Source organism: Oncorhynchus nerka, linkage group LG4 (genome assembly GCF_034236695.1).
Source record: "Oncorhynchus nerka isolate Pitt River linkage group LG4, Oner_Uvic_2.0, whole genome shotgun sequence".
Lineage (NCBI taxonomy): Eukaryota > Metazoa > Chordata > Actinopteri > Salmoniformes > Salmonidae > Oncorhynchus > Oncorhynchus nerka.
Genome location: NC_088399.1, coordinates 38,622,013 through 38,648,058, shown reverse-complemented (window position 1 = coordinate 38,648,058; position 26,046 = coordinate 38,622,013). Strand labels below are relative to the sequence as shown.

At 47.6% G+C, this 26,046-nt stretch overlaps 1 protein-coding gene across 1 annotated transcript in view; it reads left to right on the top strand.

Annotated features, from left to right (window-relative positions):
- The window catches only part of igsf9a (immunoglobulin superfamily, member 9a), a 31,517-nt gene extending 6,212 nt beyond the window's left edge, over nt 1-25,305 (top strand). Inside the window, 19 exon segments of the mRNA XM_029653119.2 lie at nt 14-108; nt 261-455; nt 3,943-4,089; nt 4,679-4,827; nt 4,946-5,063; nt 5,944-6,085; nt 6,254-6,399; nt 6,518-6,660; nt 8,493-8,633; nt 9,656-9,772; nt 12,014-12,164; nt 16,171-16,282; nt 20,803-20,857; nt 20,860-20,992; nt 21,149-21,363; nt 21,684-21,768; nt 22,131-22,301; nt 22,669-22,705; nt 23,094-25,305. Coding sequence (XP_029508979.2) covers nt 48-108; nt 261-455; nt 3,943-4,089; nt 4,679-4,827; nt 4,946-5,063; nt 5,944-6,085; nt 6,254-6,399; nt 6,518-6,660; nt 8,493-8,633; nt 9,656-9,772; nt 12,014-12,164; nt 16,171-16,282; nt 20,803-20,857; nt 20,860-20,992; nt 21,149-21,363; nt 21,684-21,768; nt 22,131-22,301; nt 22,669-22,705; nt 23,094-25,203 — 4,428 coding nt within the window. The 5' untranslated portion in view covers nt 14-47 and the 3' untranslated portion in view covers nt 25,204-25,305.
- Nucleotides 25,306-26,046: the final 741 nt, after the last annotated feature.

Here is a 26,046-nt window from a genome sequence, read left to right as displayed (position 1 = left end):
TTTTTGTCAACAGATCAAGTATGCTGGAGGCTGTTTGACTGGCAGCTATGGGACCAAAAAGAGACTCTTTTCTGGATGTTACCATGGTGACGGCACTGTGCCTTCTGTGTGAGTAGAGTACTTAATGCTTTCCCTCTGTAATGAACTCTGTCATTCGCTCTCTCCACAGCCACATCCATACCTGTCCCTACATTCAGCCATTTCCCTCAGCAGGATTATAATAATGTGAATAATGTCTTTTTTGTTGTTGACCCTCATAGGGGTCACTCATGGTCAGAAGCCAGAGGTGCGTGCCAAGGTAGGGGGTGTGGTGGAGATGGCGTGTAGACTGCCACTCCCTTACGCGGGTGCGTCTGTGCCCCTGCACGTGGTGGAATGGGTGCGCCAGGGATTCGACATCCCAGTCCTGATGAAGTTTGGAGTGTATGCTCCTCGGGTGCATCCCAACTACGAGGGTAAGTCCATATTCAGCCCATCAGAGGCTCGACTGGGATCTAATCTTACAGTGAGAGTGTTTCATTTCAGCCCCCTGTCAGGTCCGTCTCAGCACTTTGGTATCATCTGTTGCCCAAGGCTGAGGTTTCCAGACCCCAAACAGTTTTTTCCTTCCCCTTTCCTACAGTAAAAGTCCACCCAGACTTCATCCTACCTATATCCTTCCTTAACAGCTATCTTCACTCAAAAAACAACAGTAACTCTTCCCTTTGTCAGCTTCAGTCCTCCTAACTGCACCGCACCCCAATGGTCTGTGTGAGCTGGGGGCTTTGTGTTCGTTGGTCCTCTCAGATTGCATCATGGTCTATTGTCCCCATTCCGCCCAGGATCAGAGAACAAAAGGCAGTCTATGGGGGAAAGAGATCTTCAATAGAGCAGAAATACCTTTTGTGACGGCTTCTGTCCTTTAAAGTCTCAGACAAAGGGATTGACGTGGACAGAGGGAGAGCATGTCTGTGTGTTTTAGGACGAACCTCACTAGAGGAAGATCTGTCTTCCAACGGGCCGGTGGGAGTGAGATTAGACGTGTCTCTGATCATTGGAATTTGTGCACGGGTGCAGTGTATTCATATGTGTGTATTGGCTAGGGCTCAGGAATCACACTATACACCTGTTCAGCCAATTCGTATTAGAATGTTAGAGAGCCAGATGACACACCCATGCCAACCAGACAGGGAAATACGATAACCATACATGCCTCATTGACACTGCTGTAGAGCAGACTTGCTATAAAGCCATTCAGAGTAATATGACTTGGTGATGAGAGATAACGGATGCCTCAATCTTTAGTGCTGCTCTTGCCAAAGAAAAAGCAAGAAAGTCAATCACTCAAATGAATATATAAAGCCCTTTTTTCATCAGCAGATGTCACAAAGACCTATACAGAAACCCAGCCTAAAACCCGATAAACAGCAAGCAATGCAATGCAACTAATGTCCTCTGGATAGGTCAGCCCTCTCCCCTCTATTACGGAGGAGGAAGAGCTGAATGGGTCTTTTCAGTGTTTGTTGTGTATATAGAGCAGAGGAGAGGGAGAGCGCTGTGTAGAGAGAGAGAGAAGTGATCTGGAGAAGTGAGCAGGTTGTTAGTTCTGTACACACAGAAATGCTGATTCAGACCCCGGGAGAGAGAAGAGTCAATGGGAAATACAGCTGTATAAATGCTGTGTAACATAATGATATCCTGTACTCTACAATACTACCAGAGTGTCTACAAAGCAAATCATAAATACATGAAGAATATCCCCACTGTACTGGCCTGTATATTTTCCAACATCTACGGACTAGCATTGGATCATATTACGATTATTGGGCTACTGGCTTATATTGAATGACTAATATTTCATTAAGGCATGCATACGGCTCCATAGCAGTTTCCTGGTCTCTGAGTTGGTAGCCAAACTGTGATGATTAAAATGTCAAATGATCACAGCGTCTCTTAACAGGAAAACAACATGCAGACATCAGGAACTGAAGGGTTTCAGGAGGTAACTCTATCTGCTTTCTTCTCCGACCGAAACTAGAATACCAGCGCCTGGGAAACCTTTGCCCAAGGGTGACGACATGTCTCAAGTAAGGGATAGGGACCATAGATTCTGAATTTCATATCCGTGGGCACTTGGAAAGTCCCATCAGCAACAAAACATATTCAGATATTTACACAAATGCAAAGCTGTTTATAGTAGATTGAAGGCAGCCTGTGTGCAGGCTTAGCATCATTTAGTGATCCTGATCTAATCTGTTGGATTGTTGCCATTCATCTACAAATTAAAACATAACATTTTATTGGGTTGTAGTGTATTGAAATAAGTGCATTATTTGAGCTGAGTCATTGTCATGTGTCTGTGCTGCTAGTGTAGATGCTTTCCCGTTGGACTGTCATCTGAGAGCTGAGGCCATTGAAGGATCAAACCTAGCTGGGCTTTGTCTAGTGATTTATTCAGAGCAATGGGGTGCGGTCCAATTCTTTGAGTTGCAGGACTGGACATCCAATGGAAACATTATTATTATTCATAACATCGGACTCAGATGTCCCACACTTGTATCTGCACTAATGGGTGTGGGAGAGAGTGTTGTCCTGGATTAAACAGACAGAGACTGACATGGCGGTCAACAGAAATACTTTTTGGATCATTAGAGTGCCAAAGGAGAGGAGGGACCGGCAAGTGGAGAACGAGAGAAAGAGGGGGAGGAGTGGTAGCCTCGCGAGCTGCTTGATCCCTCGAGCTTACGTGAATGGTTCGCTGCAGCATTAATAAGTCTGGTATATACGAGGCTAGAGGAGTGGTGGAGGGGAGTGACATTTGGTGGTTGCAGAGAATGCCATGATGTGGGAGAATGGCTGCCAAAGAGGAGGCTCACTGGGCCAGTCTTGTGACTGTATTTAAATCAACAATGCCTTCACTGAAACCCCACACTAAGCCCCACTAAACTCATTACAGAGTTGATTTGTTTGCATATGCAATACAGTGCCTGTGTTAGTGCATACGTGTGTGTCTCTCCCTCTCCCTGTCTCTATCTCTCCTTTTGCTTTCTCTCTCTCCTCTTGCTTTCTCAATTTACATATTATTCAAATCTAGAGATGCATTTTTTTCATGTGAACCTTTTCAAATCACAACAGCGGTAGGTGATCCAATCCCTAGTTGGTGTGTGTGTGCGTGCGTGCGTGTGTGCGTGTGAGAACGGGTATTTTGCTCTGACCGTGACACATGTGGATTTAGCCCCCATTCCATTTGGAAAAAGTAAACAGCATGTGATGTCATAGTCGGTTCCTCATCTGTTATCACAGCCACCACCCCTTTAACTGCAGTAGCTTCCTGATCCCCACTGTGGGCATAGAAACGGTCCCTCCCTGTCACTGGAGACATGGACTGGCGTTAATGATTAGCTCAACACACCTCAATGACTCAGTGTCACAAACACATTAGCGCTACAGTGTGAGGCAGGCTCGTGTTCTTGTAATGTCTTGTATGTTTATGCAGCAGCTGTATGTGTCTGGATATTCTCCTCAGTGCTTCACTGTCTGTGAAGTCCAGGCTTATCACGCTGCTAAACTGCACTGTTTCAGTCATTTAGTTACAAATATGGCTTAATTGAATAGCAAAAGAAATGACAACTTAAGAGAAATGGAGTGAGGGAGATGAGAGAGACGCCACAGGGAAGGAGGGAGGGGTGAGTCAGCAAACACCATTGCCACAGGGTGCAGTCACCTGGCAACCAGGAGATAAAATTTCAAAGCTCTCGATGACGATCCCAGTGCGTGTGTGTGCGTGTATGTTTGGAAGGCTTTATCTGTAGGCAATTGAAGTATCATAGAACACTCCTATCAGTTGTAAAACACATTCTTTGTATTGAACCTCCCTGAAATTCCTCATTATTTCCAATGGTTTGATTGGTTCTGACCCTGTCTCGTGCCCTCTCACTCCTGTGTCCTCCCCTGTGTCTCCAGGCCGTGTGTCTCTGGTGAGGAATACTGTCTTGAGGATGAAGGGGCTCCTCATAGAGGACCAGGGCCTGTACGAGTGTCGCATCCTCCTGCTGGACAAAACCACAGATGAGACCCGCAATGGCACCTGGACCCTGCTGTCTGTCACCGGTGAGAGGAGGGGCTTGTAATGGGGAGGGGCTTTATTTTAAGGCCATACAGTCCTACTATCCTCATCGTACCTTATCATATCATATACACACACTCCCTCTGTCTCTCTGTGACCTCTGTCAACAAAACACGACTGCTCAGACAAACACACCCATGTAGGACACGTTCCTACTAGGAAGACTTTTGGTGGGGTGAGAGAGGAGCAGGAGAGGCGCCGAGGCATTAGGACAGATTAGCCAGGCACATGGCCCGGGCAACGGCAGGGTCACGTCTCAGGCTCATTGTCTAATAAGGTTAAGATGCCTTGGCAGGAGGGCCTGGAGCACACGGCCAGGCAGAACATCTCTTTCTGTCTCCTAAACAAACACATGCTTTACTCATGGTGAGCTGTACAGTAAGTGACTGGTCTCTAAGGGATGTTTGCTTACCCCAGGTCAAGCGCCTTCAGCCAATATGACTTTAAACTATGGCAAACCTGCTGATTCTGCTTTGTTTTTTGTGAGATCTTCACCTTTACAAACTGTTTAACTGTCTCTGTGGAAAAGGGATAGAGGATGTTGTGTTGACTGTCTTTGTTGTTGTTCTGTAGCTCCTCCTATTTTCAGCAAGACCCCTCCCCCTGTCATGGAGGCTCTAGTGGGGAATCCTCTCTCTCTGGCCTGCGTTGCCCATGGTAACCCACCACCCACCATAACCTGGGCTAAAGATGGTACTCTCATTGAAGGAGACAAGGTTGAGGTGAGGAATCAAAAAAACATCACCCCTACAATCCAACATTGCAATCTATCTCTCTCTCAATGCAAACTTTATTGTCCCTGCAGGGAAATTCATTGCTCTCTCTCTCCCCCTCTCTCAGGTTCTGAGTGGGACGCTGTCTCTCAGAGCAGTGGACAGGGAGGCAGGAGGACAGTATGAATGTCTCGCCTCCAATGCGGAGGGAAATGTGACTCATGTGACAAAACTTAAAGTCAAAGGTCAGTCGCTATTTGTCTGTTTGTTTGTTCAGGAGATTCCCGTCTACAGTTTCCCCCTGGGTCATACTGGAAGAACAGAAAAATTCATAGGAATCTCCCAACACCTTATCTAGTAGGCTTCTAAACAGCTTCTACCTCCAAGCAATAAGATTACTGAATATCTAATCAAATAGCTACCCAGACTATTTGCATCCCCCCCCCCTCTCTCTCTTTTACGCTGCTGCTACTCTTTGTTATTATCTATGCATAAGTCACTTTAAACTCTACCTACATGTATATATTACCTCAATTACCTTCCCCCGCACATTGACTCTGTACCTGCAACCCCTGTATATAGGTATATAGCCTCGCTATTGTTATTTTTGCTGCTCTTTAATTATCCCCTGAGTGTCGAGAGTTGTTATCGCCATCTGGTGGTGGTTGTGTGATGTTCAGTTACAGGTGAACCCAAGGGTTTATATGGTGTGTCCATACTGTGGATATTTTCCCTCATAAATTTCACTTATGTAATAAAATATTTTCCATTTATTCTTAAGTCGCACTATGTTATGCCGCATGACGTCAATATGACCCGGATATGCCGTTTTAGATTTGGGTGTGTTTTTGGCAGTGACACCTGTTAGGATTATAATAAGGCTTTGATTTCTGGCTGTAGTCACTTTTTCAAATCCTTATGTAAGCCTTTAAAACAGGCCTTCAAACAAATCCTCTAAGTATTTATCCCAATCAGCCATAATCTCCCAACATGAATGTCACTGTCATGCTGTGCAGTGTTGTTCTCACCAGATAACTGATTGGAGTTTAGATATCTTGCTAATCTGCCATGTCCTGCTGACTTTTATCATAGAACAGATCAGGGATTTCTTTCCATCTCAAACAGGTCCTCCAGTCATTGTTATCCCCCCGAAGGACACCTCCCTCAACATGACCCAGGATGCCCAGCTGCAGTGCCAGGCTTTGGCTGATCCTCCCAACATGACCTATGTGTGGCAGAGAGAGGGAGATAATGTCTACCACATAGAGTGAGTTTGGTGCATTTTGACCCGGTTTCTTTATTTTTGGATTTATATATTTACATGGGATTTTGCGAATGTTGTAATGTTTCTAATGAGGCGTTTGCTCCATTTGAATGTCCTTTACGGGTTGTGTGTCTGAATGGGTTTTAAGTTTTCTTTTTTTGTTGGTGTTAGGGCTCTGAAGTCCCGTGTGAAGATCATGGTGGACGGCACCCTCCTCATCACCCGCATTACCCCAGACGATTCTGGGAACTATACCTGTATGCCCACCAACGGACTGTTGACTCCGCCTACTGCATCTGCCAATCTCACTGTGACACGTAAGTGTCTATGTGTTGATGCGTTCCTCTCCAATCTTCAGTCCCCACATAATGACACAAATCCTACCTGTCCATAAATCCCTTCCAACCTTCAGTTTGTTTCCTCTCTCCCTTTCAGACCCTGCCCAGGCTCTCCTGATGCCACCGCAGACATATCTCCCCACAGGCCTGGGAGGTCTGGTCTCCTGCCCCGTGAGAGCTCAGCCACCCCTGCTCCGCGTCGACTGGACCAAGGATGGACAGCCACTGGATCTGGCCATGGTGGAGATCAGCCTCATATCTCCCCTCATAGGGATAGCCGTTAACTGTCTGATGCTGCTGATTTGACCATTTCCATAAGGAATCAATATGCCCTGTATGCCTACTGCTCAACAGAGTATATGTTTCCATTTAACAGAGATTTATACAGTGCAAGTATTCAGACCCCTTGATTTTTTTCTCCACATTTTGTTACGTTAAAGCCTTATCCTAAAATTGATTAAATCGTCCCCCCCCCCCAATCAATCTACACACAATACCCCATAATTAAGCGAAAACAGTTTTATTTATTTTTGTTGCAAATTCATATTAAAAAAACTGAAATATCACGTTTACATAAGTATTCAGACCCTTTACTCAGTTATTTGGTGAGGCACCTTTGGCAGCAATTACAGCCTCAAGTATTTTGGGGTATGACGCTACAAGCTTGACACACCTATATTTGGGGAGTTTCTCCCATCCTTCTCTGCAGATCCTGTCAGGTTGGATGGGGAGCATCACTGCACACCTATTTTCAGGTCTCTCCAGAGATGTTCGATCGGGTTCAAGTCCGGGCTCTGGCTGGGTCACTCAAGGACATTGAGACTTGTCCCGAAGCCAATCCTGCATCTTCTTGGCTGTGTGTTTTGGGTCATTGTCTTGTTGGAAGGTGAACTTTCGCCCCAGTCTGAGGTCCTGAGCGTTCTGGAGCAGGTTTTCATCAAGGATCTCTCTGTACTTGCTCTGTTCATTTTTGCCTCAACCCTGACTAGTCTCCCAGTCCCTGCCACTGAAAAACATCCTCACAGCATGATGCTGCCACCACCATGCTTCCCCATAGGGATGGTGCCAGGTTTCCTCCAGCTGTGACGCTTGGCATTCAGGCCAAAGAGTTCAATCTTGGTTTCATCAGACCAGAGAATCTTGTTTCTCATAGTCTGAGAGGCTTTAGGTGCCCTTTGGCAAACTCCAAGTGGGCTGTCCTGTGCCTTTTACTGAGGAGTGGCTTCTGTCTGGCCACTCTACAATAAAGGCCTGATTGGTGGAGTGCTGCAAAGATGGTTGTCCTTCTGGAAGGTTCTCCCTTCTCCATAGAGGAACTCTGGAGTTCTATCAGAGTGACCATCGGGTTCTTGGTCACCTCCCTGAACAAGGCCCCTCTCACCCAATTGCTCAGTTTGACCAGGCAGCCAGCTCTAGGAAGAGTCTGGGTGGTTCCAAACCTCTTCCATTTAAGAATGATGGAGGCCACTGTGTTCTTGGGGACCTTCAATGCTACAGAAATGTTTTGGTACCCTTACTCAGACACAATCCTGTGTCGGAGCTCTACAGACTATTCCTTCGACCTCATGGCTTGGTTTTTGCTCTGACATGCACTGTCAACTGTGAGACCTTATATAGACAGGTGTGTGCTTTTCCAAATCTTGTCCAATCAGTTGAATTTACCACAGGTGGACTCTAACCAAGTTGTAGAAACATCTCAAGGATGATCAATGGAATCAGGATGCACCTGAGCTCAATTCTGAGTCTCATAGAAAAGAGTCTGAATACTTATGTAAATAAGATATTTCTGTAAAAAAAAAAAAATTTGCAAACATTTCTAGAAACTGTGTGTAGATTGATTAGGATTTTTTTACATTTGGTACATTTTAGGATAAGCCTGTAACGTAACAAAATTTGGAAAAAGTCAAGCGGTCTGAATACTTTCCGAAGGCACCGTATATCATTTTTTGGGCTTATAACACTTAGCTTTAACCTCAGCTAAGATATTAGTTGCTATTCATTGTTTACATAATTATTCACATTAAGCTGAATTAAAAAACTGTCTGATCCCTCTCTCTGTATTATCTAATCAGTACCCAGGATGGACGTTGACATCTGAAGGCTCGGTGTTCATGGCGACTGCCAATGATGATGCAACAGGCGTATACACGTGTACCCCCTACAACAGCTACGGGACCATGGGCCAATCAGGGCCCACGACAGTCATCCTACAGGTCAGGGTACACCCAATGTCCTCTAGCAGTTTATTGTACAGTACATAAATGACCAGGTATTTACTTAGAAATTACGTGGTAAAATGGTAGTTGCATAATAATAACTTCTGCAATATTGGTTTGTTTCTTTTAAAAGAATTTGGAAGCAAGTAGTTGGTTACTAATTTTGTGCAATTTAACTAGACTAGAATGTCCCATTTTTACCACTTAGTTTCCTTGTAAATTGCAGATAAATACCTATGAAAACAGCACTGTAAAATAAAATGCTACCCAATTAAAAGTCTCTCTCTTATCTGAGATAGCCAATGAGCATTTTGATGACCTTCTTACACTCCTCTGCTTGAATTGTTACATGAATTGAGTTAATTTTTATTTTTTGAATTTTACCCCTTTTTCTCCCCAATTTCGTGGTATCCAATTGTTTAGTAGCTACTATCTTGTCTCATCGCTACAACTCCCGTACGGGCTCGGCAGAGACGAAGGTTGAAAGTCATGCGTCCTCCGATACACAACCCAACCAAGCCGCACTGCTTCTTAACACAGCGTGCATCCAACCCGGAAGCCAGCCGCACCAATGTGTCGGAGGAAACACCGTGCACCTGGCCACCTTGGTTAGCGCGCACTGCGCCCGGCCCGCCACGGGAGTCGCTGGTGCACGATGAGACAAGGACACCCCTACCGACCAAGCCCTCCCTAACCCGGACGACGCTAGGCCAATTGTGCGTCGCCCCATGGACCTCCCGGTCGCTGCCGGTTACGACAGAGCCTGGGCGCGATGGCACTGCTGGCGCTGCAGTACAGCGCCCTTAACCACTGCGCCACCCGGGAGGCCATGAATTGAGTTTAATGTGGTCTGATTACAATAGCTCCTCTATATCAAAGTTAATTATGGATCTAATCCTTTTGTAAATATATTAATCGTGGCTAAAGCTGAAGGTAATCAACTGTTTCACTCACTTTCTCTAATTGCGATAAACTCCTTGACTAAATGACACGGCTGGTTGTTTTGTTATGACCCACAGGACCCCCCGTCACTCAGCGTGTGTCCCCGTAAGGAGTATAGACAGGAGGTTGGGAGAATGCTTGTTATTCCCTGCCAGACCACTGGAGATCCAGCCCCTAGTATAACCTGGAGCAAGGTGAGTACACTCCAACAGACCCCACAGCAAATGACTGTACTCTACTGACTTCTTCAGTCAACATGTGAATACGATAGTATGAACTGTGGACAAACCCTGAGGCAGAAATAGCTATTATTTAACACACAACTGCAAGCAAGCACCCCTCTCCCGATAAACAGAGACAAACAAACACTTCACTGATTGCAGATTGCCCTTCATCAGCAATCAGCCCAGCTTGTGTGTCTGATCTCTCTATCCTCCATGTCTGTAGGTTGGACCTGCCCTTCACTTTCAGTTGGACCTGCCCTTCACTTTCAGTACTCTGTAGTCTGATCTCTCTGTCCTCCCTGTCTGTAGGTTGGACCTGCCCTTCACTTTCAGTACTCTGTAGTCTGATCTCTCTGTCCTCCCTGTCTGTAGGTTGGACCTGCCCTTCACTTTCAGTTGGACCTGCCCTTCACTTTAAGTACTCTGTAGTCTGATCTCTCTGTCCTCCCTGTCTGTAGGTTGGACCTGCCACATGCTCTCAGTACTCTGTAGTCTGATCTCTCTGTCCTCCCTGTCTGTAGGTTGGACCTGCCACACGCTCTCAGTACTCTGTAGTCTGATCTCTCTGTCCTCCCTGTCTGTAGGTTGGACCTGCCACATGCTCTCAGTACTCTGTAGTCTGATCTCTCTGTCCTCCCTGTCTGTAGGTTGGACCTGCCACATGCTCTCAGTACTCTGTAGTCTGATCTCTCTGTCCTCCCTGTCTGTAGGTTGGACCTGCCACATGCTCTCAGTACTCTGTAGTCTGATCTCTCTGTCCTCCCTGTCTGTAGGTTGGACTTGCCCTTCACTTTCAGTACTCTGTAGTCTGATCTCTCTGTCCTCCCTGTCTGTAGGTTGGACCTGCCACACGCTCTCAGTACTCTGTAGTCTGATCTCTCTGTCCTCCCTGTCTGTAGGTTGGACCTGCCACACGCTCTCAGTACTCTGTAGTCTGATCTCTCTGTCCTCCCTGTCTGTAGGTTGGACCTGCCACACGCTCTCAGTACTCTGTAGTCTGATCTCTCTGTCCTCCCTGTCTGTAGGTTGGACCTGCCACACGCTCTCAGTACTCTGTAGTCTGATCTCTCTGTCCTCCCTGTCTGTAGGTTGGACCTGCCCTTCACTTTCAGTACTCTGTAGTCTGATCTCTCTGTCCTCCCTGTCTGTAGGTTGGACCTGCCCTTCACTTTCAGTACTCTGTAGTCTGATCTCTCTGTCCTCCCTGTCTGTAGGTTGGACCTGCTCTTCACTTTCAGTACTCTGTAGTCTGATCTCTCTGTCCTCCCTGTCTGTAGGTTGGACCTGCCCTTCACTTTCAGTACTCTGTAGTCTGATCTCTCTGTCCTCCCTGTCTGTAGGTTGGACCTGCCACACGCTCCCAGTACTCTGTAGTCTGATCGCTCTGTCCTCCCTGTCTGTAGGTTGGACCTGCCACACGCTCTCAGTACTCTGTAGTCTGATCTCTCTGTCCTCCCTGTCTGTAGGTTGGACCTGCCACACGCTCTCAGTACTCTGTAGTCTGATCTCTCTGTCCTCCCTGTCTGTAGGTTGGACCTGCCACACGCTCTCAGTACTCTGTAGTCTGATCTCTCTGTCCTCCCTGTCTGTAGGTTGGACCTGCCACACGCTCTCAGTACTCTGTAGTCTGATCTCGCTGTCCTCCCTGTCTGTAGGTTGGACCTGCCACACGCTCTCAGTACTCTGTAGTCTGATCTCCCTGTCCTCCCTGTCTGTAGGTTGGACCTGCCACACGCTCTCAGTACTCTGTAGTCTGATCTCTCTGTCCTCCCTGTCTGTAGGTTGGACCTGCCACACGCTCTCAGTACTCTGTAGTCTGATCTCTGTCCTCCCTGTCTGTAGGTTGGACCTGCCACACGCTCTCAGTACTCTGTAGTCTGATCTCTCTGTCCTCCCTGTCTGTAGGTTGGACCTGCCACACGCTCAGTACTCTGTAGTCTGATCTCTCTGTCCTCCCTGTCTGTAGGTTGGACCTGCCACACGCTCTCAGTACTCTGTCCTCTCTGTCCTCCCTGTCTGTAGGTTGGACCTGCCACACGCTCTCAGTACTCTGTAGTCTGATCTCTCTGTCCTCCCTGTCTGTAGGTTGGACCTGCCACACGCTCTCAGTACTCTGTAGTCTGATCTCTCTGTCCTCCCTGTCTGTAGGTTGGACCTGCCACACGCTCTCAGTACTCTGTAGTCTGATCTCTCTGTCCTCCCTGTCTGTAGGTTGGACCTGCCACACGCTCTCAGTACTCTGTAGCAGCTAACGGCTCCCTGCTGCTGCTTCCTCTCAGTAAAGACCACCAGGGGGAGTGGATGTGCAGCGTTACAAACCGTGTGGCCACTGTCAAAGCCAGCACTCTCATCTCAGTGCTGGGTGAGTGGAACAGACTGACTGACTTACTCATCTTTATTAATGTAGCTACTATGTAAAGTGTTCATTACCAATGTTCTCTCTGTTTTTCAGCACTGAGCAAATTTCAGGTTTGCTGAGTGCAAACTTGAACTTTGTAAAGATTCTGTGCAGACTTCCAGCGCACGTTTACTGCTTTAAGTTACAGTTTTAACAGTGGCCAAGTAGGCTACTGTGGCTATTTGATCATAATGTAGGCCTACCATGAAAAACTATGGAGAAAATGCATCCCATAACATTTTAACATGGATATAGCTGTCCTATCATGCAGCCAATGTAGGCCTACATTCCATGAGACTTTTGGAAAAAAACATACAGGGCTTGACATTACCCTGTTTATCCACTTGTCCGTTTAGACCTACGAGGTGACTGAACATGTTGTTGTACTGTTTGATGAAAGAAACCACTTTACAAAATAATATGCATTATTATTTCCATACCATTATTACAAGAAGCAGACAAATTAGGCTACCCTCTGCTTATTGGCTACTTAGCTTATTCAAGCCCGTCTCAAAATACAACACTTCCCCTTTAAGACAAAAAAAAGCTCTTTACCTGACTCGCTTTTCAAAGATGTCTAGGAATGTGCACGTTTTGCTCTCACTCCCCTATTGCTGACTACAAATGATCTATAACTGGGCTAATAACTCACTAACTGGTAAAGGATATGAACTAAATGTGGCTACATGCAGCTCTCGCTTTGATCTCAAAACAAGCCCATCTACTCACGACCACTTGTGCTGTAGACACAGTCCAGTTCAAAGTAAATGGCACAGATCCATAAATGACAATGGTCTATTTGCATACAGGTCTACTATGGGCTGAGTTGTGTATGTTAGTGCAATGGAATCATACTCCGATGCAAAATCTCTTGCATAGTTTGTTTTGTTTCATGATGTTGCATTAAAGTGTCTAATTTTGCGTTGATTCGACCACAATTGCCACAGTAAAGGGAAACGTTGATAGTTAACACTAACAGGGAAAACTCTAGAACAGTGGTCATCAACCTTTTCTGAGTCAAAATGCAAGCCGGGGATCTACCACTTAGATATGTTATTTGCATGACTTAAAAAACTCAGGCCTATGCAACATTGACCTATTAAAAACAGTACTGTAGAAATGAGGTTTGTGCAGTAAGCTATAAACCCAATACATTATCACTGCATATTGGCTTTGCTGGAATTGTCCTGCCAATACATTGTTGTTCTGGCCATTACATTTTTTTTATTTTTAAATTTGAGGTAGACTATATGATCATAAATCACATTTTATTAGTCACATGCGCCAAATACAACAGATGTAGACAGTGAAATGCTTACTTACAAGCCCCTAACAATGCAGTTAAAAAAATGCAAATAAGAAATGAAAGTAACAAGTAGTTAAAGAGCAGCAGTAAAATAACAATAGTGAGACTATTTACAGGTGGGACCGGTACAGAGTCAAGGTGCGGGGGCACCGGTTAGTCGAGGTAATTGAGGTAATATGTACATGTAGGTAGAGTTATTGAAGTGACTATGCATAGATAATAACAGAGTAACAGCAGCGTAAAAGATGGGGGGGGGGGAATGCAAATAGTCTGGGTAGCCATTTGATTAGATATTCAGGAGTCTTATGACTTGGCGCTCCGGTACCGCTTTCCGTGCGGTAGAAGAGAGAAGTCTATGACTAGGGTGGCTGGAGTCTTTGACAATTTCTAGGGCCTTCCTCTGACTTGGCCCCAGTGATGTACTGGGCTGTACGCACTACCCCTGTTGTGGCTTGCGGTCGTAGGTCGAGCAGTTGCCATACCAGGAAGTGATGCAACCAGTCAGGATGCTCTCGTAGAACCTTTTGAGAATCTGAGTATCCATGCCAAATCTTTTCAGTCTTCTGAGGGGGAATAGGTTTTGTCGTGCACTCTTCACAACTGTCCTGGTGTGCTTGGACCATGTTAGTTTGTTGGTGATGTGGACACCAAGGAACTTGAAGCTCTCAACCTGCTCCACTACAGCCCCGTCAATGAGAATGAGAATGGGGACGGGGACGGGCTTGGTCCTCCTTTTCCTGTAGTCCACAATCTACTCCTTTGTCTTGATCATGTTGAGGGAGAGGTTGTTGTCCTGACTATTGTGGTCTGCTTAAAAGATGTTAGTATTACAGACTCGGACAGGGAGAGGTTGAAAATGTCAGTGAAGACTCTTGCCAGTTGGTCAGTGGATGCTCGCAGTACACGTCCTGGTAATCCGCCTGGCCCTGCGGCCTTGTGAATGTTGACCTGTTTTACAGGTCTTACTCACATCTGCAGAGAGCGTGATCACACAGTTGTACTGAACAGCTGGTGCTCTCATGCATGTTTCAGTGTTATTTGCGCTTCATAGGTTAGCGTGTCTGGTAGGCTCGTGTCACTGAGCAGCTCTCGGCTTTGCTTCCCTTTGTAGTCTGTAATTGTTGCAAGCCCTGCCACATCCGACGAGCATCGGAGCTGGTGAAGTACAATTTGATCTTAGTCCTGTATTGACACTTTGCCTGTTTGATGTTTCGTCTGGAGGGCACAGCGGGATTTCTTATAAGCTTCCGGGTTAGAGTCCCGCTCCTTGAATGCGGCAGCTCTATCCTTTAGTTCAGTGCGGATGTTGCCTGTAATACATGGCTTCTGGTTGGAGTATTTACATATGGTTGCTGTGGGGACTACGTCATTGATGCACTTATTGATGAAGCCAATGACTGTTGTGGTGTGCTCCTCAATGCCATAGGAAGAATCCCGGAACATTTTCCAGTCTGTGCTAACAAAACAGTCCTGTAGCTTAGCATCTGCTTCATCTGACCACTTTTTTACACACCGATTAATAGATCCATTATTGTATTACTTGTGAGGCACAGCTGAGTGAGCATACATTTAAATAATTAGCTTTTTATTTTAATTTTACTGGGCTGATGGTGCCTGCATCCGATGGTCAGTCTCAGCGGAGGGAGAGAGCAGCAGACTGAGGGTCCGCCTCTCAACATCCCTCCGCTCTCCCTTTCCTCCACTGACACTGACCAAAAAGGGACACCGTCTTCCAACTGATGGCAAAACCACATTATTTCTGCCTCATGCACAAATTCATGCTGTTACTCCTATGAACAGAGAAAGTGAAATATTCCTTGATATTAAAAAATACCCAAGCCGGTAATAATAACAACAACGCCTATAGATACACTTTCCTACTCATTCATTACTGCTGCAGTGCTTGTTGCAGCGCTGAGTGGAAATAGGAAGAACGAGTATTTTATGGTTTATAAAAGTGTTGAATACAAAGTGTTGACAGTGCTGAGTAAGAACTTAAACATGAACTCACTCATAAAAACAGCATCTCTTTGCTGCATTCATTGACAGTTTCTCTCTAGTCATTGTTTTAAACGTTTTAAGTCTCACAGTATCATCTTTGCTGTAGTTTTCTTTTATGCCTGCTACGTTTCTGCAGACACGGTAATCTGAGCCATCCGATTGGACAGCGGTAGGCCTACTAGGTGCACTTGATTTATTCTCCGGGCCCACCGGGTAGACAGAGTTTGTACCTTCAGACACTTGAAATGATTAAAAATGGCAACAATTCACCTACCTGGCACGCAGGGCAGCTGAATCGGGTGCACCTATCGCCAACAGCATGAGACGAAAAAAACAAAAAATAGGAACACAAGGCGTTATCGTTGTTTTTTTTACAGAAATGTTTGGCGATCAACTAGGAATGCCTTGGAGATTGACTACTGCTCTAGAAAGTTGAGTGAAGTTCAATCTCGTGCTTCTCTCTGTGGGTTGATATTTATTCTGCATGGCAGTCCCCGGGGAGCTGCGTAGTCTAGTCTACTGCGAACATTGTTCATGACGTTATGTAACCGCATCAGTATGTTACGAATCAATGTCAAATAATGACGCAACGCTCATCTTATCACTATTCTTCCCCTTCTTACTTCTCGCTCCCTCTTTCTCTTCTCCTCCTCGGTCTGTCAGGCACCAGTCCCCATGCTGCCACCCTGGTGTCTGTCACTCCAGGGGCGAAGCAGGCCAATGTCTCCTGGGAACCAGGCTTTGATGGGGGATACACCCAGAAATTCACAGTCTGGTGAGTCATCTACTCTTCTAGTCTATGTTCTGTCTCCCTCTCCATGGCCTTGTGCTGTGTAACCATATTAGCAACATATTCATATATTGCATTGAACGTCAGTGGAGGACAGCGCATCATCAGCGGCAGCAGAGGTAAACGGTCACAAACGGAGAAACAGACGAAATGTATTGACACTGACTGGGACAGAACACAGAAACCCACCAGTAATTACTGATGCCAGATAGAGCAGTTTGAAAGACAAACCAGTATCCTTCACCATGCTTTTTCAAGCTGTTTCTTTTACTAACATTGCCCCATCTGTCACGCCCTGACCTTAGTATTCTTTGTTTTCTTTGTTATTTTGGTTAGGTCAGTGTGTGACATGGGTGATATGTGTTTTTGTCTTATTCTAGGGTGTTTGTACTGTCTAGGGTTTTTTGTAGATTTATGGGGTTGTTTTGATCTAGGTGTTTATGTTGGTCTATGGTTGCCTAGATTGGTTCTCAATTAGAGGCAGGTGTTTATCGTTGTCTCTGATTGGGAACCATATTTAGGCAGCCATCTTCTTAGGGTATTTATTGCGTTATTGTCTATGTTATGTTGCACGTTAGCACATTGTTTATATAGCGGTCACGTTTGTCTTATTCGTTTTGTTGTTTTTTGTTTGTGTTCTTCGTGTTCTTCATTAAATAAAAAATAATGTATTCTAACCACGCTGCGCTTTGGTCTACTCCATACGACGATCGTGACAGAATAACCCAACAACAATGGACCAAGCAGCGTGGTAACGGACAGCAGCAGCAATCAAAGGACTTCTGGACTTGGGAGGAGATTCTGGACGGCAAAGGACCCTGTAACTTCTTCTTTAAGAGGCTCCTCTGTCCTCCACTCGTTACCTGTATTAATGGCACCTTTTTGAACTTGTTATCAGTATAAAAGACACCTGTCTACAACCTCAAACAGTCACACTCCAAACTCCACTATGGCCAAGACCAAAGAGCTGTCAAAGGACACCAGAAAAAAAATTGTAGACCTGCACCAGGCTGGGAAGACTGAATCTGCAATAGGTAAGCAGCTTGGTTTGAAGAAATCAACTGTGGGAGCAATTATTAGGAAATGGAAGACATACAAGACCACTGATAATCTCCCTCGATCTGGGGCTCCATGCAAGATCTCACCCCGTGGGGTCAAAATGATCACAAGAACGGTGAACAAAAATCCCAGAACCACACAAGGGGACCTATTGAATGACCTGCAGAGAGCTGGGACCAAAGTAACAAAGCCTACCATCAGTAACACACTACGCCGCCAGGGACCCAAATCCTGCAGTGCCAGACGTGTCCCCCTGCTTAAGCCAGTACATGTCCAGGCCCGTCTGAAGTTTGCTAGAGAGCATTTGGATGATCCAGAAGAAGATTGGGAGAATGTCATATGGTGAGATGAAACCAAAATATAACTTTTTGGTAAAAACTCAACTCGTCGTGTTTGGAGGACAAAGAATACTGAGTTGCATCCAAAGAACACCATACCTACTGTGAAGCATGGGGATGGAAACATCATGCTTTGGGGCTGTTTTTATGCAAAGGGACCAGGATGACTGATCCGTGTAAAGGAAAGAATGAATGGGGCCATGTATCGTGAGATTTTGAGTGAAAACCTCCTTCCATCAGCAAGGGCATTGAAGATGAAACGTGGCTGGGTCTTTCAGCATGACAATGATCCCAAACACACCGCCCGGGCAATGGAGTGGCTTCGTAGGAAGCATTTCAAGGTCCTGGAGTGGCCTAGCCAGTCACCAGATCTCAACCCCATAGAAAATCTTTGGAGGGAGTTGAAAGTCCGTGTTGCCCAGCAACAGCCCCAAAACATCACTGCTCTAGAGGAGATCTGCATGGAGGAATGGGCCAAAATACCTACAACAGTGTGTGAAAACCTTGTGAAGACTTACAGAAAACATTTGACCGCTGTCATTGCCAACAAAGGGTATATAACAAAGTATTGAGATAAACTTTTGTTATTGACCAAATACTTATTTTCCACCATAATTTGCAAATAAATTCATAAAAAATCCTACAATGTGATTTTCTGGATTTCTTTTTCTTATTTTGTCTGTCATAGTTGAAGTGTACCTATGATGAAAATTACAGGCCTCTCTCTCATCTTTTTAAGTGAGAGAACATGCACAATTGGTGGCTGACTAAATACTTTTTTTGCCCCACTGTACATGGCACCAGCCTTACGCATGGTGTCCCCGGTTCGCCTGCACAGACCAGTGCGGGATATTCCACCTCGCCGCACTGGCCTGGCTACGGGGAGCATTCAACCAGGTAAGGTTGGGCAGGCTCGGTGCTCCAGATCTCCAGTGCGCCTTCTCGGTCCGGTCTATCCGGTGCCATCTCCACGCACCAGCCCTCCGGTGGCAGCCCCCCGCACCGGGCTTCCTGTGCGACGCCAGAGCCCAGTTCTCTTTGTTCCTCCTCCCCGCACTCGCCCTGAGGTGCGTGTCCTCGGTCCCGGTACCACCCGTGCCGGCACCACGCACCAGGCCTACATTGCGCCTCGTCTGTCCTGAGCTGCGAGAGTCTCCCGTCTGTCCTGAGCTGCGAGAGTCTCCCATCTGTCCTGAGCTGCTAGAGTCTCCCGTCTGTCCTGAGCTACTAGAGTCTCCCGTCTGTCCTGAGCTGCTAGAGTCTCCCGTCTGTCCTGAGCTGCTAGAGCCGCCAGCCAGGACCTGCCAGAGCCGTCAGTCAGCCAGGACCTGCCAGAGCCGTCAGTCAGCCAGGACCTGCCAGAGCCGTCAGTCAGCCAGGACCTGCCAGAGCCGTCAGCCAGCCAGGACCTGCCAGAGCCGTCAGCCAGCCAGGACCTGCCAGAGCCGTCAGTCAGCCAGGAGCTGCCAGAGCCGTCAGTCAGCCAGGAGCTGCCAGAGCCGTCAGTCAGCCAGGAGCTGCCAGAGCCGTCAGTCAGCCAGGAGCTGCCAGAGCCGTCAGCCAGCCAGGAGCTGCCAGAGCTGTCAGCCAGCCAGGAGTTACCCTTCAGTCCTGAGCTACCCTTCAGTCCTGAGCTACCCCTCAGTCCTGAGCTACCCCTCAGTACTGAGCTAACCCTCAGTCCTGAGCTACCCCTCAGTCCTGAGCTACCCTTCAGTCCTGAGCTAACCCTCAGTCCTGAGCTACCCTTCAGTCCTGAGCTGCCCCTCAGTCCTGAGCTGCCCCTCAGTCCTGAGCTGCCCCTCAGTCCTGAGCTACCCTTCAGTCCTGAGCTGCCCCTCAGTCCAGAGCTGCCCCTCAGTCCAGTGGGGTCCTTTAGTAGGGTTGCCAGTCCTAGGTTGGCGGCGAGGGTCGCCGTTCCTAGGAGGCCACAAAAACGGACTAAGACTATGGTGGAGTGGGGTCCACGTCCAGCACCCGAGCCGCCGCCGTGAAAGAGGCCCACCCGGATCCTCCCCTTTAGTTTAGGTTTTTGAGGCCGGAGTCTATGTTGCACGGTAGCACATTGTTTATATAGCGGTCACATTCGTCTTATTCGTTTTGTTGTTTTTTGTTCTTCGTGTTCTTCGTGTTCTTCATTAAATAAAGAATAATATATTCTAACCACGCTGCGCTTTGGTCTACTCCATACGACGATCATGACAGAATAACCCACCAACAATGGATCAAACAGCGTGGTAACGGACAGCAGCAGCAATCAAAGGACTTCTGGACTTGGGAGGAGATTCTGGACGGCAAAGGACCCTGGGCACAGCCAGGGGAATATCGCCGTCCCAAAGCAGAGCTGGAGGCAGCGAAAGCAGAGAGGCGCCGGTATGAGCAGGCAGCACGGCGGCGCGGCTGGAAGCCCGAGTGGCAGCCCCAAAAATGTATTGGCAGAGGGCACACGGGGAGTGTGGCGAAGTCAGGTAGGAGACTTGCGCCAGCTCCCCGTGCTTACCGTGGAGAGAGAGGTCGTTGTACCGGGCAGGCACCGTGTTATGCGTTGGAGAATGTATTCTAACCAAGCTGCGCTTTGGTCTACTCCATACGACGATCGTGACACCATCTCTTGAAAATAATGCTATTGTATAGAATCTCTACGTTATCATATATATATATTACATTGTGCATAGAATATGCGCACACACACACTCTCTATCAATTCAATTTTCAATTCAAGGCACTTTATTGGCATGGGAAACATATGTTAACATTGCCAAAGCAAGTGAAGTAGATAATATACAAAAGTGAAATAAAAAATAAAAATGAACAGTAAATATTCCACTCACAGAAGTTCCAAAAGAATAAAGACACTTCAAATGTCATTATGTATATATACAGTGTTGTAATGATGTGCAAATGGTTAAATGTACAAAAGGGAAAATAAATAAACATATATAGGTTGTATTTACAATGGTGTTTGCTCTTCACTGGTTGCCCTTGTGACAACAGGTCACAAATCTTGCTGCTGTGATGGCACACTGTGGTATTTCACCCAGTAGATATGGGAGTTTATCAAAATGTTTGTTTTCTTTCTCTCCATTCACTCTCATCTTCTCTCTGCAGGTTGAAGCAGATGTCTGTTGGTGACAGTGGGGAGAAACAGGAGTGGCTCTCTGTGCCTGTGCCCTCCTCTCTGGCTCCAGTCTGCAGGTGACGGGGCTGGTTCCTGCCACAGAGTACCAGTTCAGTGTCCTGCCACACAACAAAGTGGGCACTGGGCCTTTCAGCGAAATCGCCACCACCCGAACTCTGAGTCAGTACCCGTTGTGTTGAAGTGTCTTCTGTTTACAATGTCTCTTTAGAGCCTGAATGACATTGTCTAGTCCAAGGCTGCATGCTTGAACATTATTCTCCAAATTATAGTTCCTAAGTGGTCTATTTTTAAGTGTGTTCTGTCTTACGCCTTCAGATCCACTCCCAAGGAGAGCGAAACTAGAGCCACCCACATCGCTGTCAGCCAATCAGAGCTTGGCAGGTATAGTCCTGCAGTGGTCCCCCTATTCTCAGTTCCTGCCCATCACTGGATTTGTCCTCCAATCGCGCACTGAGCAAGGGGAGTGGTTCAATCTGGACGAGGACATCGGTGCCAATAGGAGTGTGATGATCGTTCCAGGTCTGCGCAAGGTAACCGCCAGTCCCTGTTCGTCACTCCCTCAGAGACCAGTCAGCAGACATCAGTCTTAAAGACTCTTATCTCCGTTAGACACTACAGTGGTATTTAAATGAGGAAGCCTCTCTCAGGCTTATCATATGACAGCGATCATCTTTCTTCCTTCTTTCAATCTATGTCCTTTCTCCCCTCTCTGTCTGCCTCCTCTGTCCCTCTCTCCTTCTCTTCCCTACATCTGAATTCAGATGAGCCTGATTAGCATTGCAGGCGTGATCCTATGTTGACAAAGTCTGGTTTCATCCCCCCGTCCCTCCGTCCTCCCCTGTGTGTGTAGGACTGTGTGTACGAGCTGCGGCTGTTGTCCCGGCGAGGGGAGTTGCTGAGTGAGCCCAGTCCATCAGTCAACGTCTCCACCATGGGTTAGTGTTTCAGGCTGGGGAGCCAGGCAGAACCAGCCTCTGTAACATTACCACAGGCACCACAGGCCCATTACAGAATTAGAACAGCCCTCTGGAGAATACTGGTCTTTTTAAGAGTCTGAGTTATGAAATATTGCAGCTAATAACGTATTTAGAATTTGACCATATCTGTCTTTTTTAACATATTCATATTTCACCATGGGACTTATTGAAGACGGATATATCAGCGATAGTGTCATGCTTTTATCATACTGTGTGTTGGACAAGCTGCCCTAGTGTATTTACTGTAAGGAATGCATTGTTAACATTTGGCTGTGGTAGAGTTCTGTGTTATGGATGCTGATGTTGCGGTCATGTCACAGGGATGGATATGTACCCTGCCACTTCCCGCTTCCTGGAGTTTGTGCCTGAGCCGCTATTGGCTGGAGTGATGGGCGGCGTGGGCTTCCTGTGTTTGGCCCTCATCCTGGTCCTGGGGACCGTGTGTATCTTCAGTCACAAGAGAGACCAGCGACGCAGGAAGATGACAGATGGTGAAACATGATCACTTACTGATCACATGCACTATGAACACCATTATACAGCATGTAGATGACTACCAGTACACTTTCCTAAACCACAGTTCAGTGCATAGACACATCGCCATGCTTGTCAACCCCATTCCCCTTTCATTGTAAAATAAGTTGATTTAGTTTACATTGCTAGCTAATTAGGGTCATTCCTCATTAATGTGGCTGATTAATTTGAGTGTAATTAACTTTGAGGCACGGCCCATTGCTGTGGCTCAGGCCATTTTTGTCTGCTTTGATTGGGCTCATATTATTGGGCTTGATGTAGTTTTTTTCATTTATTTCCTTTCCATGGTGACTGTGTCATTGTGAATCATCATCCCCCCTTCAGATCTCCCTCCTGCCATCTATAAAAGCCCCCCCTCAACGTAAGTAACTTCCTCCATAATATCATTAATTGTTCTCCTTCTCGACATTTTGTTTTAATTACTGTAGGGCGATTTTTTTTTCCGGACTTTTAGGAGATTTTAATTTGACCATACCCTGGATCGCCTTTGTCTTCTTTTTTTTTCAAGACTGATATCTTCAAGACAGCTTAAGAAGTCTTCATGACTCGCTATAGACACATTTTCATTTTCTCAAAGACATGTCTTAAGATGACTCAAGATGTCTTCACAAAACATCTCAAGACATGGTGATGGCTCAGTAAAATGGCCCTCTCTCTCTCTCTCTCTCTCTCTCCTTCCTTCCTTCCTTCCTTCCTTCCTTCCTTCCTTCCTTCCTTCCTTTAAACCCCTTCTCTCTCTCTTGTAGCAGGTCGCTTGCTAGCAGTCCAGACAGTGTGCTGAAGCAGAAGCTCCTCCCTCCCCACTGCCACCCCCACTATCCCGGTTCCCACTCCTCCTGCTCCTCCTCCCAGTCAGACCACTCCTCCTTTGGCAGAGACAGCCACAGTGAATACAAGGACCAGCGCCAGCAGCTGCTCTCCTGCCCCCCACCTCCTCCTCACTATGCCGCCCACCACCATCACCACCTCCCCAGGATAGGCTCTTCCCCCAATTCCCCTCTAGAGTTTATCTCTAGAGGTCCAGACGGTCGCTTCATTGAGCTGCCCTACGACCAGGCCTCCGCCCCCTCCTCCAACACCATGAGATCCCTGAGGAAAGACTTCCCACAATCCACTGGGGTCCAGAGGTCAGTGTCCCTTCGCTCTGAGAAGAGGGTGGGGAGGGAGCCGCCTTTTGTCCTCTCAGTGGACCTACCCCCCTGTGGTGGAACTGACCCCAACCCCACGACCAGGGTCCGGGCCATGGCCAAACACCTCTCCCTCCACGGACGCTTCTACCTGGATGAGGAGAAGGACAGTTGTGCTGGACATCCAGACAAGAGTAGTCTCTACTCAGACAGTAACTCAGACATGTCCCCCCAGCCAAGCATGGAGGAAAGCAATCCAGGATACCCATCCCTAAAGCGGGCTGTCCAGCCAGCCACTGCCAGCACCCTGGTCCTGCAGATGGAGCATGAGAAGGAGACCGGCAACCTGAGCAGGTGTCTGAAGCTGGCCCGGGAGAGAGAGGAGCTGGAGAGAGAGCTACGGAAGTACACACTTGATAGTAACGCTACTTTAGACGGGAAGAGAGAGGGACCAGGCAGTGACGAGGTGAGGTGGAGAGAGTTTGAGGAGTGCGATCCAATATGGAAACCTCAGGACAACACTTCACCACACAGTCACCCCCATCATCTCAGTCACCCCCATCATCTCAGTCACCCCCATCATCTCAGTCACCCCCAGGTCAACAGGGGGTGCTCAAGCATGGCCAAAGGCCCTTCACCCCCGTCCTATATTATCTGGGAGGCCAGCCCTCTCACTTCAGCCACCAGCCTTGTCCCAGCACATCAGACCCCCTCTGAGAGGACAGCGGCCCTCCGCTGTGACCCTCCACTCACCCAGTGTCCCTCTCTGTCACCTGTCACACAACACCCCTTCAGGTCAGAGAGACCAGAGTGTCACTCTAAGAGGAGGGTGAGCCAACATCCACTAGAAAGGCAGGAAGGGATGGAGACTGCAAGGGTCAAGACACACACAGGGCTTTGTGATGAAACTAACATATCAACAGAGCTGAAGAGAGGTGACTTGGAGTCACATGAATGGAACGGCAAGAGCAATCAATGTAATGTCAGCATTTCACACAAGTCTAAGCCAGATGTCTCTGTCAACAAAGTGCCTGGTTCATGGAGAGTGGAGTTAGCAAGGTCACAGCCATGTGAAGAGTCATCTCTACACACATCGGTTGATCTCTCAGAATGTGTAGAAATGACTGTGGATGAACCAGAGGATGAAGGCTCAGTGGATCCTCCTACAAATCCCATAAGGCACCAGAGACATGCCCATCAGGTAAACAATGAGTCCCCATTGGCTGAGAAAGACCACAGAGGACCACAGACCATGAAAGGCCACAGAGCCCATCCATTGGCCCACAGGAAAAGCCCAGTGCCTAGGGAGGAGCGGGAGAAGTGGCACAGGAGGTCATCTCGGAGCAGAAGCCCAGCTACCATTCAGCCTCCTAGGCCGGCGCTCAGGAAGGCTATCAGTCTAGGAGGCTTTCAGAACAGGAACGGCAGCAACCACCAACGCAGCCAGAGTCTAGACTCCAGGAGACAATCCCTGGGTAACTTCCTGACGCCTGATGCCTGGGTCGACTCTCTCAGTCAGGAGAACTGCTCCTCTCCCTTCTCCTTCCGCCCAGACTCTGTCTTCTTTGAACCCGAAAACTCCTTAGCTCCTGAGACCCCCACTCACACAGAGGCCCCCCTTGCTTCTCTGCCTCCCCTCCCCGCCACCTCCCCCAGGACACCCGACCTCCCAGCAGGGCCCCACAGCAGCTCTGTGAAGCATATGGGGGTGATATGCACATCCAAAGCGTAAGACGACCGGTGCTGGAGAGACAGACGCAGCTCCCCCCAACCCCTCCTTCAGTGCCTTCCAGCCCCAGTCATCCCCCCCACGACCCCAGGAAGAAGGCTTCCATCTTCCCAGACGCCTACAGGTGGCCCATCACCTACCAGGAGGCCCTGAGGTCAGTGCAGCGCATGGAGGCCAGGAAGAATGTATCTCTCCCCAGGGACCACAGGGAGCACCCCAGACCCCCAGACTGTAGAGGCAGAACCACGGCTCCCTCCCTGCTCAGGGGTTACAGCTGGCCTGCACCTCACCATACCCCTCAGCCACCCCAGGAGGAGAAGAAGCAGGAGGAGGTAGTAGTGGAGGAGGAAAAGGAGGAGAGGTATGGGGGACATGAGGTGGAGATTGGGAGGTATCATCGGGGAGTGCCAGACTTGGGGGGGAGCTACAGTAGCTATGCCAGCCAGAGCAGTGGCAGGGGGAGTCTGGAGCCTCCAAACGGGCGAATGTCCATCTGCCTGTCCCCAACCCTCACCAGCTCTCCTGAGTCCACCGAGGAGATGCAGGGAAACACAGTGGAGTCACACCTACAGGACATGGAGACATTGAAAAGGTGAGTCTGTCCCGTGAGCTAGTATGTACTTCAGTCTCCCTTTATTTAGTATCTCTAATGCTTTCTTTCTACATTGTCCCTTTGACATTGAGCAACATGCAACATAATGAATAGCTGATGAGAGAAAATCTTCAACTTTAGCCATTGCAAACTTTCCGCTTGTGCGTGTGTTTCTTCAGGAGAAAGGCCTCAGTGGATGAGAATTATGAGTGGGATTCAGCTGATGTGTCCATTCAGCTGGGAGATCAAGACCT